This window comes from Glandiceps talaboti, chromosome 6, assembly GCF_964340395.1.
Source record: "Glandiceps talaboti chromosome 6, keGlaTala1.1, whole genome shotgun sequence".
NCBI lineage: Eukaryota > Metazoa > Hemichordata > Enteropneusta > Spengelidae > Glandiceps > Glandiceps talaboti.
The window spans coordinates 1,863,419-1,880,000 of NC_135554.1; the positions used below are offsets into that span (position 1 = coordinate 1,863,419).

Here is a 16,582-nt window from a genome sequence, read left to right on the forward strand (position 1 = left end):
GAATATCACCATGTATTAGATTTTTTGAGAAGCAGATGAGCAAGTCGTTTCTAATTCGCGATAATTTCCGACATTTGTATTTAGCCATTGCTATTGTCATTTACTGTTATCATGTCAAAACTATGCCACTGTATCAATAAATATTGTGCGTGTATTGCTATTTACATGATTTTCAAGTACAGTACTTTTGACAGAATAAAAAAGCATGTTGTCCTTTATTAAGTTACGACATTTATTAATTACGAGATTCAAGAAAGTGTGGTGAGATAATTGAGAAATTATATCGAGTAAAGGTAAACTTAAAGTTTCTAAAAGTACTTTCGATTCAATGGGGGGGGGGCAAGGGGCCTGCTTCCCTTGAATGGTGATAACAAAGTAGCAGAAATAAAAATTAAGATAAATATTGCCTATCTGATAGTCAAACAAGAACTGCCATTTTCACTATTTCAGAGTTATTGCTACTGCTCAGAAACCATGCTTTGTGTAACTTGTAAGCCTAATTGACAACTGGGCCAACGGTTTTTACTAGACAAATTTGTAACAAATTTTTCGTCAGTTTGATGGTAAACCTGCTATATTGACTACCAAACTTAGTTAACGTCAGTTATGTCTACTCATGTTGCATCACTATATATTTACAAACAGTATATATGAAATATGAGAGCCATGTGAAACTTTTTCAGTGCAAAATGGGATGAAGATATGAGGGCAAAGCCAGTGCTCCTTACAGCAGTTTGAATTTCCCACATATGCATACATTACCCATAATCCCCTTTATATAGGAGACATCTGCCTTTAAACTGAATGCCTTCTGTAATGGCAAGGTTTTGGGATTCTCATTCCTACAGACAATTGTTGGAATACAACTGAACATATGCAATAAGTTATTTTTTCTCATTGATTGCTGTTTGCCCCTTGCTGTAGCAATCTCCTGGCCAACCAGAACATGTAATGTGAAGCTTTATAGAACGTTGTAGCATAGCACTCACCATAGAAATAGTTTTAAAGGCTAAAAAAGAGAGAGAATTGTTACTCGTCAGCGCGCATCACTTAAATACCCCCCCCCCCCTTTCCCGCGTCAATTTTTTTTCATGTTTGTCCAGCCAATTCAGTCTGCAGATGAAAGGGAATACACAAAAGTAACTCTCACTACATTAATTGCCACTTCAATGAAGGCAACTGCAGAACTAATGAACAAGCCTATGACATCTGCCCCAAATACACACTTGCTGTAAAGTACAAAATAAAAAGAACAGTAACTGCAATGAATAGTAGAGTGAGTAACATTTGTTGAGAATGTTAAAAAAAATTGCATCGTCGTACCACTTCAGACAACATTTCCTGACTAGCAACAATTTTTTTCTTTTTGTGGCCCACCGCAAATATGCCAATAACTTATTAAAACTAAAAACTACATCCCCATTCAATACAATTTTCAGGAAAGGTGCGCTTTGGTCTCGCAAATGCATGTACCACATATCATTATATTGAATTTGAAGCATGCATTCTTGAGATATAGCCTAATTTACCGAAAACTATTAATTATGTAAATTACTCTTTAATATTCATGATATGTTTACAGAAACCTAATCAGTTCTTGCCACTACCCTACGGAACATGTGTACTACATTTAGTTTGAATTGAGCCAGTCATTTTTTTTAGAACATGGTGGTACAGTCGCACCACTTTAGACAACATTTGCTGACCACAATTTTTTTTGTGGCCTACATAAAATATGCCAATATCTTATCAAAACTAAAAGCTACATTGATAATATTTTCAGGACAGATGTGCTTAGGTATCACAAATGTATGTTTTTAAAATTATATTGAATTTGAAGTGTGCATTCTTGAGATATAGCCTAATTTACCGAAAACCTTTAATTACATAAATTGTTCATTAATATTCACGTGATGTTTACCAAAACGTAATAAGAGAGCATTCGTTTTTTACGGGGGGGGGGGGGGGTCGGTGGAATTTGAGGTATGAATTAAATGTAAAAAGCAACCCCCCCTAAAAATTACTTTTCTAAAATTTGACCCCCCCCCTAAATCCATCAATTGTAAAATGTGACCCCCCCCCCCCTATAAAAATTTTTCACTTGATTTATAATAGATTTATGAAACACTTGACATATGAGTGTTTGTTCGACATATCACATAATGGACCATGAAACCTAGTCCATGTAGTTCCGTGACTTCCAAGTAGTACACTGTCTGCCTGATCTTGTTGTGTGAAAGAGTTCATTTTCAATGTCACTGCTATCACTTTCAGAGTCACTTTCCGAGTCACTTTCTAGCAAAGAAACAATTGACCTGAGTGAACTTGACAGTCAAAGTGACACGGAACAAAGTGGATCTGTAGATACAGTTGACTACAGTGAACTGAAGAGTCAAAGTGACTCGTCAGACTAACTTAGTAACTATCTCTTTTGTGTTCTTATCTATGTTTGTTAGTCCCCGCCGGCCGGGGCCACGTGGCGGCCATTTTACGATTTTTATGGTGGAATTCACTCAGGTCAATTGTTTCTTTGATATGTTTGGTAAGTGGTCAAAAATTAATTTGAATGAGTTCTGTTGTTTTTAAAGAGTTTTTAAAGAGTTTTAAAAGTGAGGTATGTCATTATATTGCCACAGCCTGAAAGTTTTATTTTTGTGATTCTGTGTTTTCTTTTTTTTACTTGTTATCACCTGATCAGACAGAATAAAGACATGTTTGTATTCTGTTCTGTACATTTTTTTGTCAATTCTGTTGTTTTTTGCTATGATTCCGTACAAATCTGTTGTAAAAATTGACCCCCCCCCCAAAAAAAAAACCATTGGATATAAAATTTGACCCCCCCCCCTAAAAACTGCTTTGTAAAAGTCAACCCCCCCCCCGAATTCCACCGACCCCCCCCCCCTCCCCGTAAAAAACGAATGCTCCCTAAGTTCTTGCCATTACCCTACGGAACACGCATGCCAAATTTCGTTTGAATTGAGCCAGTCGGGTTTTTTTTTAGAAAATGGTGATAAAGACACACAGACATTCATCCGTAATATATAACCAGAAATGGAGTCGGTTTGAATTTTGTTTATTATTTGCCGTGGAAACGGGTGTGCATATCCCGCACATGTAGGGGATCACAAACGTCGAGTGAAGTCGTGGATGGCAATTTTTCCTGTGCTGAGAATAGGAGGCGGGCATTTTGAACAACATTTTTGACAACTAACTTTCATTGGGACTTGAAATATCACAGATGTAGAGCAAAATTTCTTGCATAAATCATGAAATTGCAAGACTATAGTATACCCTTACGGAAGGAATTCAGTTTAAATCTGGTACTGACATATGGAGCCCCCGTAAAGCTATATTATAGTCCATTAGAACAACAACAACAACAACAACAACAACAAACAAACAAATTGAAACGTCGGGCCCGTTGAACGGCCTTTTTTATTTTTCCTGGCCTAAGCTTAATAATAATATAACTGACTATGCCGCGTGAGTGCTGGAACCCCTTTAAAACCTTGCTGAGCTGCAACATCAGAAACCCAATACGTGCGCGTGCTCCCGTGTATGTGCTAGCCGAGTACTACTCCCCTTGAAATGCAAAAGGAACTTGTGAGACAGTCCGAATAAATAGATGTAATCCGACGTTTCGAATAAAAATTCTTTTTCAAGGTATTCAAAGGCAAGATATAATAGGTAAACACCTGATTATATCTGAATGTTATGGAATAGAACGACAACCGCGCGAGATTAAGTTATATGTGTGAAAAGTTCTAAAATTCGCACGCACCAAATAGAACACGCCTGCAATATAAAATAAGAGTGATTAGACATGAAATGGTATGAATAATATGTTAATTCCAAGGGGTTCCAGCGTTCCGAGACGGAAAATGATTTCCTCTTCCTTTAACCTCAAATGTTCTCATCGCCAGAAACCTTACAAATTCCTGAAATAGACATATCTGATACACTATGATCGTTGGTAATAAAATGCATAGATACGGGATAGCTACGATTCTTTTGTCTGGTAGGACGGAGACGTTCCACGAAACGATCACCAAGACGACGTACAGTCGAACCTATATATAACCAGATTTAAACTGAATGCCTCCCGTAAGGGGAATCGCTAATTATGCAAATTAAACTAAAAAAAACCTATGGTAACAGGTTTTGTTGGGGTGACAAGCGTGTTCTTAGGTGTATGTGCCAAATTATACAGAATTTGAAGAGTACATGATACTGCTTAATTACTGAGTATCGTTCATTACCTAATATCAGTACTTATGCAAATTTTTCAAACTGTAAGCTATATCGACAAATTTTATAGGACATATCCGCTTCGTTATGGTTAATACATTCCTGCCAAAATAAGCGTAAAAATCCCATTAGGCATTACGGTCTTTTCCAAATTTGCACTCTACATGTAAATTTGCACTCTACATGTAAATTTGCACTCTACATGTAAATACGTTATACATGTAAATGTACATGAACACATCAGTGTCATTCTCCCGCACACCGTATACAAGTACATAGTTTGCACTTCCAAAATGAAAACATTTATATCCAACAATACTCTATACAGTGGTTTAATTTCATCTTTCTAGATTTTCGATTTTCTATGGTAATCACTCTCTAAATATATGTGCTCCGAGAACGAACTCCGGATGAATCTATGCCAGAGCGGTTCTTGGAGTACATTATTTATTTATTTATTTATTTATTTATTTATTTATTTACTTACTAACTTATTTATCTATTTATTTATTTGAGATGTCTACAGGATTACCCCATTTATAGACACTCAGAAATTGGAAAAGACTAAATAAATCTATGTACACTATGATACAATACCGCAATCCACAAACTTATAGTTCCACGACACGAAGTATGAACGACAGCATGAACTTTCAATTTGACAGAGACACAGTTGTAAAAGTTTGATACAAATGTTGTATCGCTGAGGAGAACTATTAGTTCGGTATACACCAAGATAATCGTTTATTCTTGAACTATGCCTTACGTGTGAACCATGTTCGCCCCAGATGAAGCTTCGAAGAACATGTAAGCTTAGTGAACTGTAAATTCATGTAATGCGTTCGATCCACAGGGTGCTCAGGTTCATTTAGTTCTGTTTACAAATATAAACAAAACAAAATAAACATACAAGTAAACAAACAAACAAACAAACAAACAAACAAAAACAAACAAATAAATAAATAAATAAATAAATAAATAAATAAGTAAACAAACAAACAAAATAAACTGACAAATGAGTAGATACATGAGTAAACGACAACAAACCAACGATCAACCAAACACTGCCCCCCCCAAATGGTCACATATGGAAATAACCCGTTATTTCCATATGTGACCATTTTTTTAAGAAAATGATGACAAAGACACAGACAGACAGACATGCACACAGACAGACAGACAGACAGACAGACAGACAGACAGACAGACAGACAGACATCCCCGTTTTAATACCTCCCGCACCCTTATGGGAGATTTCTGGCATGTAATGCAATACACTACGTTAGTACTAATACAAATAAAAATACTCGTAACAGCGACACTGTTCTTATGGCCAAAAACATGATTAGTATTAAGAACCAGCATTAACTTCCAATCCATGTTGTTCTGTATGGACCACCATATCTCTAATCCAAGACCCTTGTTCGTGTAAATCGTATGGCGCCCTCTGTAGAGCATTCGGAGAGTTCATAACTCAAGTCTGTCGCTGTTGCGATGCTCGCTCGACACCATAATGAGGTGAACAAACTTTTTCTCAGGTCAACAAACTGTGATGTCAGTGCGTAATCGGTCGACAGTGTCTTCCGTGAATTGCGATTTTGTGCGAGGTGATTTATAAAAAGAATATACAATTTCTCATTTGCCATTTCTAATTTCTATGTATCAAATTAGTGGTGACATGACCAAAATGCCAATGTTTTCATCGAAATAAACAGTGACGTTTCTTTGTTGTTATGTTATTTCCAGGTGATAGTTCATTGGATATTTCCTACGCGCAAAATTGCATATCACCATAGTTCGTTCACCTGTAATGTCACAGAAGAGCAAAGAATATAGCTAGCAGGCCGATTTCTTTTTTTTTGCGATAATTTTTTTGTCATTTAGAACGTAAACTTGAAAAAACCAAATCAACGAAATTTACGACGGCATATCCAGCTATCAGATAAAAATTAGATAAAGTAATGGCCCTTCCCTTCCCGTCACATGCTTGTAAGTTATACGTATGTCATTCATACACCCACAGACAAGTTCATACCAAATCTAGAACTCAGGCAGTCGTGGAATGCCACACGTACATTATGATCGATAAGAATCCGATCTATGCGATGTGGGACTTTTCGATTCTATTATTCCTTGCTCCATATTTGTGATGAAATGATAGGGTTTAATATTTCTGTCGCTGAAATAAAATTAACAATTTCTATCAATATTTTCATGATCGCCATAGTTGGTGTCAGGGTTATCATGTAACTTGCGTACATTGATTATTGCGTGGGTTGTACAGGGGGCCATAAATGGGCGATGTCTGAAATTGACCAATCAGAAGACCGGGATACAGCTAGATCTGTGACGTCAAGATTCTATTATACTACGAGTCCCGTGACTTAAATTTGCATTTTTGTGAATACACGGATACGCAGCACGTACTTTCTCAATCGTCGCCCCAAAAAAGTCAGCAAATATATGCAATCTGGACATTTATAGTCGTGGTATATCCGTGATAAATCTATTACAGTGACATTGTTCCCTAAGGAAGATCGTTCACCTGCACGGAAAATACACTTTGGCGGGCTGAATTTGCCGGCAAGGATTTCGCGCCGACAGCCGTGAGAAAGTATAACGCTACCGGCACCAGGTCAGAAATACGAGAACTAAAAAGTTGAGTTTCTTTGTTGACATTTTTTAACTCCTGGATATCGATTGACTATCATCTTAGCGTCACAACAGATCACACACACTGAAACTCCGTCGGTCATGGCGGAGGTTTGGTTGAGATTGTCGAAATTGCTAATTCTCAAAATGATCAGCTCTCAAATTTTGTTTATTTTGCTTTTCCTCGTGTTGGGCGCCATTTTAATGTTGGATTTGCTCAATTTCGGAAGCAAAAGTGACAATCTTGACAAAAAAGACGTCTACGTCAACGGACATGCTTTAACCAGAGACATCAAGGCATGGAAAGACCCAAGGGTGAGGCGGTCCATCGAAGCTGACGTTACTAGCACTCCTTACTGGAATATTGAGAGCTTGGAAAGTATATACACTAAGCCACCAAAATGTAAACAAAACGTGATGCTTCTGGTTTTGGTGACTTCGGCCGCAGATCATTTTGATAGACGGACCGCAATACGAAACACTTGGGCGAAAGACAAAAACAATAACGAAAACTCCAACGTTACATGGCAGACTATCTTTCTAATTGGAAGAAGTGGAAATCCTGTGAAAGACAGACAGATAGAAAACGAGTTTTCGGACTTCGGCGATATTCTTTTAGGGGATTACGTTGACACGTATCGTAATCTGACACTCAAAGTTCAGCATGGAATGAGATGGGCCGTCGATAACTGCCAACCACAATTCCTTTTGAAAACTGACGATGACTGTTTTGCTAGCACGCGTTATCTGACAAACTTCCTTCATGATCACAACCGTTACAACGCGAACTTATACGCCGGTAGTATGTTCATCGAAAGAGAAGTTGTTCGTAATCGTCTGAGTAAATGGTATGTTTCGACGGAAGATTTCGCCCCATCCCTTTACCCTCGTTACGCTAGTGGTACCGGATATATTTTATCTTCAGATGTTTTACAGGGTATGGTCGAGGCTGCCACACAAGAAAAACCTTTTCCAGTTGAAGACGCGTACGTCGGTGTACTTGCCAGTCGTATTGGCATCAACCTCTTGAACACGGGTCGGTTTACTATGTATAATCAGAAGTGGAGAGTTTGTAACTATTTATATTTACTGGTTATCCACGGAGTTTCACCCGAACAGCAATATTTAGCATATAAATACACTGATGAAGCTGAAATGAAATGTCCAGGTCAAAAACCGTCGAGTACATGGGATTGAATATTACGTAATCATAGGCTGTGGTAGTCAATGCTACTACAATGCAACATAATAGATTGTACATACTTCTATATTTTCATACTAAAACTTGGCTTTTGTAGTTTCCTGAACATTTCTTCCAGTCATTTGAAAATATCAACAAATACAGTGTAACATGTTACTATGTTAAACATAGTACTTACATTTAATACTTATGAATTCTTCCAAGTATGCACATGCATGTATGCAATCTGATTAAAATCCGATGTAGATGTCGGCTAATCGTTCATTGCTATTTTACCTTCGTTATTTTGCCTGAATTGACCTTCATGGTACATGTTTGTGTTTTTATCCTGATCGCCTCCTCTAAGTAAAATAGCAATGAACGATTAGCCCACATCTACATCAGATTTTAATCAGATTGGTTCAAATGGTGACATACATTGTACCATTGTAATTGTGGCAGCAATGTTTAAAATTAGTACAAATTTGGCCCTTTCAAAGGTTGTTTGGGGGGAAAAATATGCACTTTCTTTGTATTTTTGCAGTGGATCAAGTTTAATTTTACTTTATTTTTGTGGTTTCCACAGTAGTAAGACCTGGATTGAAAATGACCAGTTACCATTGATTCTATTGATTTTACCATCAAGGATTGTCCAGTAAAATTCATAGTGTAAACATGTCATTAATGTAGTGTGTTATAGTTACACAATTTCCAAGTGACTGAAAGAATTCAAGATAGGCTTAGTTACAGTGTTAGAAGTGACAATATTATGTCAACTATAAGTGACTTTGTTAGCAATAAATATGGTAGTAGTATACAGTAGACAATGCTTGGTATTGTAGCCAATGCTACTACAATGCAAATTACAACTTTAAATTCATAATAAGTAAGGCTATCACACTATTTACTATTGATAAACTTGGACTTTATTGGATATAGACCCCATGTCTATGATTGGATATAGACCCCATGTCTATGATTGGATATAGACCCTATGTCATGATTGGATATAGACCCTATGTCTATGATTGGATATAGAGCCCTATGTCTATGATTGGATATAGACCCTATGTCTATGATTGGATATAGACCCTATGTCATGATTGGATATAGACCCTATGTCTATGATTGGATGTAGACCTTTAGGAGAGTACTTTGTCACTGGAGTTGTGGTGTGGTCTGGTTCACACTACCAATCTTCTACCTGAAAAAATAACCTTATATGTATTCACACTTTGATTTGATCTTGTAAGTAAACTATCACCTTGTAGAGTAGTTTCCTGATACAAAGTAGATAATGTACATCAAAATGTTGTGCAGCATGCACATAATGGAATATTCCAATGGAAATTTCCCATGACCTTTCCTTTCAGCTGTGTGAGAGAGAACACATGCTGATATACTTTGTTGAGGAGGTCGACAGGCTAGTGTTTTCCATTTGACTTCAAAACCAGCGTGGATTAAAAATAGCAATTATCTTTTAGAAAAAAATTGAACCAAGCTAAATATTTACATGGGTAAAAATGCATAACAGGTTTTCAGATTTTAGGATATTTGTAAAAAGTCAACAAGTTTGACTCAAGAAAAGTTCAACTTCACTTGATAACCTGCGTAGTTAAACCCAATATTATATTATTGCCATTTCAATGCAAATTTTTTGTGAGAGGGAATAACTTTATTTTTTACTTAACTGTATGTATATCAGATCTAGAGATGTAATCAGTAGTTTAATAGTTTCACACTTCCATTTCACACTTTTTTCCAAGGGCTAAGCCTAAATACATGTACATGTACTTACTTGAGTTTGTGTACACACCCTGAAATAATTATTTGCCTTTTGCTTTGTAAATTTCATTTGTTCTTCTGCAAAGTTCAACAGATGTCTTTGTAAATTTCATTTGTTGTCCTGCAAAGTTGAACAGTGTAGTTGCAAAGTTGAACAGTGTAGTTGCAAAGTTGAACAGTGTAGTTGCAAAGTTGAACAGTGTAGTTGCAAAGTTGAACAGTGTAGTTGCAAAGTTGAACAGTGTAGTTGCAAAGTTGAACAGTGTAGTTGCAAAGTTGAACAGTGTAGTTGCAAAGTTGAACAGTTGGGTGGTGTGCAGTAAGTCTGTTGAAAATGTTATATCATTGACAAGTTTTAAATTCTAATGTGAATAAGTGTTGTAATTTGATTGCACAAAAAATGCAAAAAGTAGCATGTCAAAATGTATCATAAACTTGCTGTTGAATGAATTTACACAATATTATTATGGTCTACTACTCTAGTACACATTTCAGCCAAGTGCTACATGTCCACTGTAACAGGTAAATGATTCAGAAAGTTTGTTGACCTCTGTGATGAATGTACATAGCCACACACACAGTAGGGTGTTATGCCTTTGAAATGTATGTATACATATAGACTTTTAAGTACCTTTGCCTATTGAATGAGGATGCCATGATACAGTAAGAAGCAGCTGCAGCTCTTTGAGCAAAATGAAAGAAAACATTTCCAGTGTTAGTATATAGATGATGTAAATATAGTCTATTAGTCAAAGTAAAACTGTAGTGTATGTCTCAAGTGTTCTATAACCTTCAATATTATATACTATAGAAGTAGTTTTGTTAAAGTAATGATAGTATAGGGGTATAATATGATGTACTTTCTTTTAACTCAGCTAAAATTGGTGAGTGTCCTCACATGACCTCCCTGACAGTTTGACATAGTTGCTACATATAGTATTAGATAGTTTCCCCTATCTACGAGTAAGGCTTTCACTAGTTGTTTACTCTGTCTACCTAGTACTACTATTAATAGCTTTCACTACATCTAGTTTTTTCATCTAGTTTTACATATCAATGCAGTTTAATAGTGACAGTAATGTGGTTATCTTTTAGGTCAAGTTATATTAACCAAGTATTCCATATGTACAACTATTTACAATCACTGAGGTTCATATTGGAATGATGCCAGAGACAGACTTGCATTCTTAGAATTTGCTTGGTAGTTTGTTTATGATATCTTTGCATACATTTCATATTTAATTGGAACTGAATGAATTGTTGGAGCTTTTCACTGCATTTGATAATTTGAGGTGTTGTTTTTGTCGTGCATATAAATTATAATTGAGGCAATACTCTAGACAAGTACAAACATATATGTGTTATTGGTTATCATTTCACCTATCTGTCAAAATTACAGCTTTCCAATGTGTGCTGAACATTGAATTACTTTTCTGCAATGTGTAAGATAAATATGTGAACATGGGTATATTGTTGATTTCTGAAAGATAGATTTGAAAAATTTCATCCCAAATGAACGGAATTCACTTTGTGATAGAATGTTGGCATACATGTATTTATTATTATCCCTCAATATTGTGTAATTAGTTAAACCTATGCCTTGTTGATGCCATCAGAGTCAACTACTTCACAACCAAGAAGACACAATGCAATTTTTTTTTAAATCCATGACATTCAACATTTAGTACTTAGAACTCTAATCTGTAGTTACATCATGTCCTTATATCATAGAACTCTAATCTGTAGTTACCATCATGTCCTTGTATCATAGAACTCCAATCTGTAGTTACCATCATGTCCTTGTATCATAGAACTCTAATCTGTAGTTACCATCATGTCCTTGTATCATAGAACTCTAATCTGTAGTTACCATCATGTCCTTGTATCATAGAACTCTAATCTGTAGTTACCATCATGTCCTTGTATCATAGAACTCTAATCTGTAGTTACCATCCTTGTATCATATACTGTTCTTGTAAACACAGTTTACTTATATTGGATACTTGTTTCACACCTTGTTCACAATAGTTATCTTGCACATCTTTATTATTTATTGAAAGTGTTACAAAGTTTATTCCTTCAACTCTGCCTTCAGTTTGAGGTGACAACTCATGTTTGTTGTCTGTTCATTGCTTGGTTTCTGTATTGCTGTTTGACACTGCCTGTACATGTAATGATGTATGTATGTAAGACAAGTTGTTGTCAATGTTGGTACCAAGCAATGTACACACTAAAATGTCACAGCATACTGTTTTTTGCCATTAAATATTGGAATTATTTATTACATATATTTTCAAAGTAGTAAATAATATATGTTGTCAAAGAGATTACACATGGGAGAGTTCAGACAAGTTACACATAGAGATTTACTGTGTAAGAAATATGTAATAGTTCACGGAAGTTGTATTTAATTAAAATGCTTTAGAGAAATAAAATATATAAAATACAACATGTGTTATTGTGTCTGTGTATTACCCAACCCTAGTGAAAGTAGTGTATTACCCCCACCCTAGTGAAAGTAGTGTATTACCCCCACCCTAGTGAAAGTAGTGTATTACCCGCACCCTAGTGAAAGTAGTGTATTACCCCCACCCTAGTGAGTGTATTACCCAACCCTAGTGAAAGTAGTGTATTACCCCCACCCTAGTGAAAGTAGTGTATTACCCAACCCTAGTGAAAGTAGTGTATTACCCAACCCTAGTGAAAGTAGTGTATTACCCGCACCCTAGTGAAAGTAGTGTATTACCCAACCCTAGTGAAAGTAGTGTATTACCCAACCCTAGTGAAAGTAGTGTATTACCCGCACCCTAGTGAAAGTAGTGTATTACCCCCACCCTAGTGAAAGTAGTGTATTACCCAACCCTAGTGAAAGTAGTGTATTACCCAACCCTAGTGAAAGTAGTGTATTACCCAACCATAGTGAAAGTAGTGTATTACCCAACCCTAGTGAAAGTAGTGTATTACCCAACCATAGTGAAAGTAGTGTATTATCTCCACCCTAGTGAAAGTAGTGTATTACCCAACCCTAGTGAAAGTAGTGTATTACCCAACCCTAGTGAAAGTAGTGTATTACCCCACCCTAGTGAAAGTAGTGTATTACCCGCACCCTAGTGAAAGTAGTGTATTACCCAACCCTAGTGAAAGTAGTGTATTACCCAACCATAGTGAAAGTAGTGTATTACCCAACCCTAGTGAAAGTAGTGTATTATCTCCACCCTAGTGAAAGTAGTGTATTACCCAACCATAGTGAAAGTAGTGTATTATCTCCACCCTATCATTAATTATGCAAACAAGCTTTACAGGACATAAGCGATTGTTATGGTTAACGTGTGTACTGCATTATATTTAAATTGAAGTATGTATTCTTAAGATATAGCCTAATTACTGAAAATCATTAAATATACAGTTGTAATGTACATCAACAAACTTGATAGGACAAATGTATGTTTAACGAATATACTAAATTGTATTGAAATTGAAGTATGCAGTCTTAAGATATTGCTTAATTAGTTGATTTCATTGATTTCCCTAATTAAACATTAACAGATCTGGCTCAAAACCTAATCAGGTCTAGCCATTACCCTAAATTTCATTACAATTGAGCCAGCCGATTTTTAGAAAATGACACAGACCCGCACACACAGACACAGACACACAGACACACAGACACACACTACACACACACACACACACACACACACACACACACACACACACACACACACACACAGACATTTATGCCCTAAAGTATCTTCTTCCTTACGGAAGGAAAAAATAGGTCACATAGGATCATTAAGTACTGGCTTTGTCTGCTAAACACATTTGAAACAAGTCATTGAGAATGACATAACCCCCGCTATGATTGGGTTTTAAGGAACTGGGGGGGGGGGGGGGACCTGTTCAAGCATGTTTGAATTATGGCTTTGGACATGAAAACTGCACCAACAAAATCGCTGCCAGGCAGCCATATCGGATTGTATCACGACAAAAATGGATATGCACATGTATGTCATAGAACACTGTCATACCAACTTTGAATGAGATCTGTTCAAGCATGTCTGAGTTATGGCTTTGGACATTGAAAATTCGCAAACATAATGGCTGCCAGGTGGCCATATTGGATCGTATCATGATGAAAATGGATATGCACTTGTTTGTCATAGAACACTTTCTAATACCAACTTTGAATGAGATCTGTTCAAGCATGTCTGAGTTATGGCTTTGGACAGGGAAAATTCGCAAACAAAATTGCTGCTAGGCGGCCACATTGGATTGTATCACAACAACAATGAATATGCACATGTATGTCATAGAACACTGTCCTAATACCAACTTTGAATGAGATCTGTTCAAGCATGTCTGAGTTATGGCTTTGGACAGGGAAAATTTGCAAACAAAATGTAGCAGCCATATTGGATCGTATCATGAAACAAATTGACGTGCATATGTATGCTATTGTATGTTGCCCCTGTACCAAGTTTGAAAAAAAATCAGTCCAGGCATCTCCAAGAACGGCTCTGGATGGACGGACGGAACCCTATCCATAAGTCCCCGTCCCGGACTTTGTCCGGCGGGGACTAACAAACTATCATGTGAATTTTTCAAAAGTGCATCGAGTTTGAGTTATCCTAACTTTTACCTAATTAGGGGGCCCTCAAATTTTATTGCATATATTTTCAGTACAGTTATTCAATTTCTTACGTTGAAAGTATAGATAAGAAAATGAGGGTAGATCTTATACTATTTAACTACCTTAAAGCTGCTATATATAAAATACCATCTTGAAATTAAGTCCACTAGACCCGGCTATTGAGGAGACTTGGCCATTCAGTATTATTCTTCCTATGTATAGACTTAACACAGAGGACGCCTCCTTTGAAATCTCCCGGTTTTTTGTGACTGTCAAACAACTTTGGATTTGTCAAACTAATGTATCATTACCCTTCAGAAAGACTTCATTTACATCTCAATAATGCTTTAGGTTAAGTGGTACACAAAAGTTGTCAAAGGTTAGTCAATATGAAAGCTGTTATATAAAAATACACTGTCTGAACTTTGTGGCAAGGCAATCAATACACGTGACAGCTAGCCCACAGACTTGCAATTTGTTGGCTGGATCTCTGTTTCTAAATTAACTGTATTAAAAGCACATAATACATAATATTGAGTAGACATATTTATTCAATTTAACCAAGGACATTCCAGTCAGACACTTATATGTACATTGGATTCTTGTTAAGGAATCAATGACAAAGGATTGTACACATTCCAATATGTCATTATGCATTCAAGACATTGTCCAACTCTATTGTGTATCTAAAACTACCAATGTTCATGATGTTATATTGATCTTGGGGACTGGTCACTTTCTCTTGCTTGAGGGGGTCAGTGGATTTTTTCATCGGGCCAACAAAAAGTCACTGAATAAACTTGGTCTATGTTGTTTCACACTGATTTTTTCAAGTAGGACACCATGATAAAATTGTTTCATAAATTAAAAATCCAAAATAAATACACAATGCTCATTTATATGGCCACTTGAAATCAACTAACATTGACATTCACTTGTTACATTATGTTCAGTACCCCTTACATTTGTTAATGATAAAATCAAAAATACCGTCAATGGCGTTGTAGCACAACTGTACAGTTTTTGAAAATGTTTATCCATATGCTAGTCCATGCTAACAATAGGTGTTCATTTGTTGAATGACTATCCAGTTGCCTATCCAACCATGTCACTATCTTTGCAATATACGCTATCATTTGGCTGTTGCTATTGGTGTGGTCCTGTTGCTAGATATATTTGCATACATTTTTTAATGTTTTTGTTCACTTGTGTATGAATTCCTGATATTATCTTTGCAATATATGTGATCATTTGGCTGTTGCTATGGGCGTGGTCCTGTTGCTAGATATATTTGCATACATTTTTTTATGTTTTTGTTCACTTGTGTATGAATTCCTGATATTATCTTTGCAATATACATGATCATTTGCCTGTTGCTATGGGCGTGGTCTTGTTGCTAGGCACTTTTGCATGCATTTTGTGAATGTTTATACATCTGTCTTTCACATTCCTGTTATCTTTGCAATATATGTGATCATTTGGCTGTTGCTATGGGCTTGGTTTTGTTGCTAGGCACATTTGCATACATTTTTACATGTTTATTCATTTGTCCTTCAATTCCTGTTATCTTTGCAATTTACTTGATTTTTGGCTGTTGCTATGGGCATGGTCTTGTTGCTAGGTAAATTTACATACATTTTTTGAATGTTTATTCAATTGTCTATTAATCCCTATTGTTATTTTTGTGAAATACAAGACTGTTTGGCTATTGCTATGGGAGTGGTTTTGTTGCTAGTAACATTTGCATACGTTTTTTGAATGTTTATTCATTTCTTTCAATTCCTGTTATCTTTGTACTTTACTTGATTATTTGGCTGTTGCTATGGGCGTGGTCTTGTTGTTAGGCAATTTACATACATTTTTTGAATGTTTATTCAATTGTCTATTAATCCGTTATCTGTGTGAAATGCATGACCGTTTGGCTGTTGCTATGGGCGTGGTCATGGTTGTTAGGGATATTTGCATACATTTTTTGAATGTTTACTCACTTGCCTACCAGATGATGTTCTTATTTAATAACCAAAATATATTGCCATTTGGTTGTTGCTAAGGGCGTGGTCATGGTTACTAGGGCCAATTTTGTCAAA

General features: G+C 36.2%; 1 protein-coding gene across 1 annotated transcript; it reads left to right on the forward strand.

The window, feature by feature from the left end:
- The first annotated feature begins 6,659 nt into the window (after positions 1 to 6,659).
- Positions 6,660 to 12,289, forward strand: LOC144436086 (beta-1,3-galactosyltransferase 1-like). The gene has a single exon (XM_078124765.1). The coding sequence runs from the start codon at positions 7,003 to 7,005 to the stop codon at positions 8,095 to 8,097; it is 1,095 nt and encodes a 364-aa protein (XP_077980891.1). The 5' UTR covers positions 6,660 to 7,002; the 3' UTR covers positions 8,098 to 12,289.
- Positions 12,290 to 16,582: the final 4,293 nt, after the last annotated feature.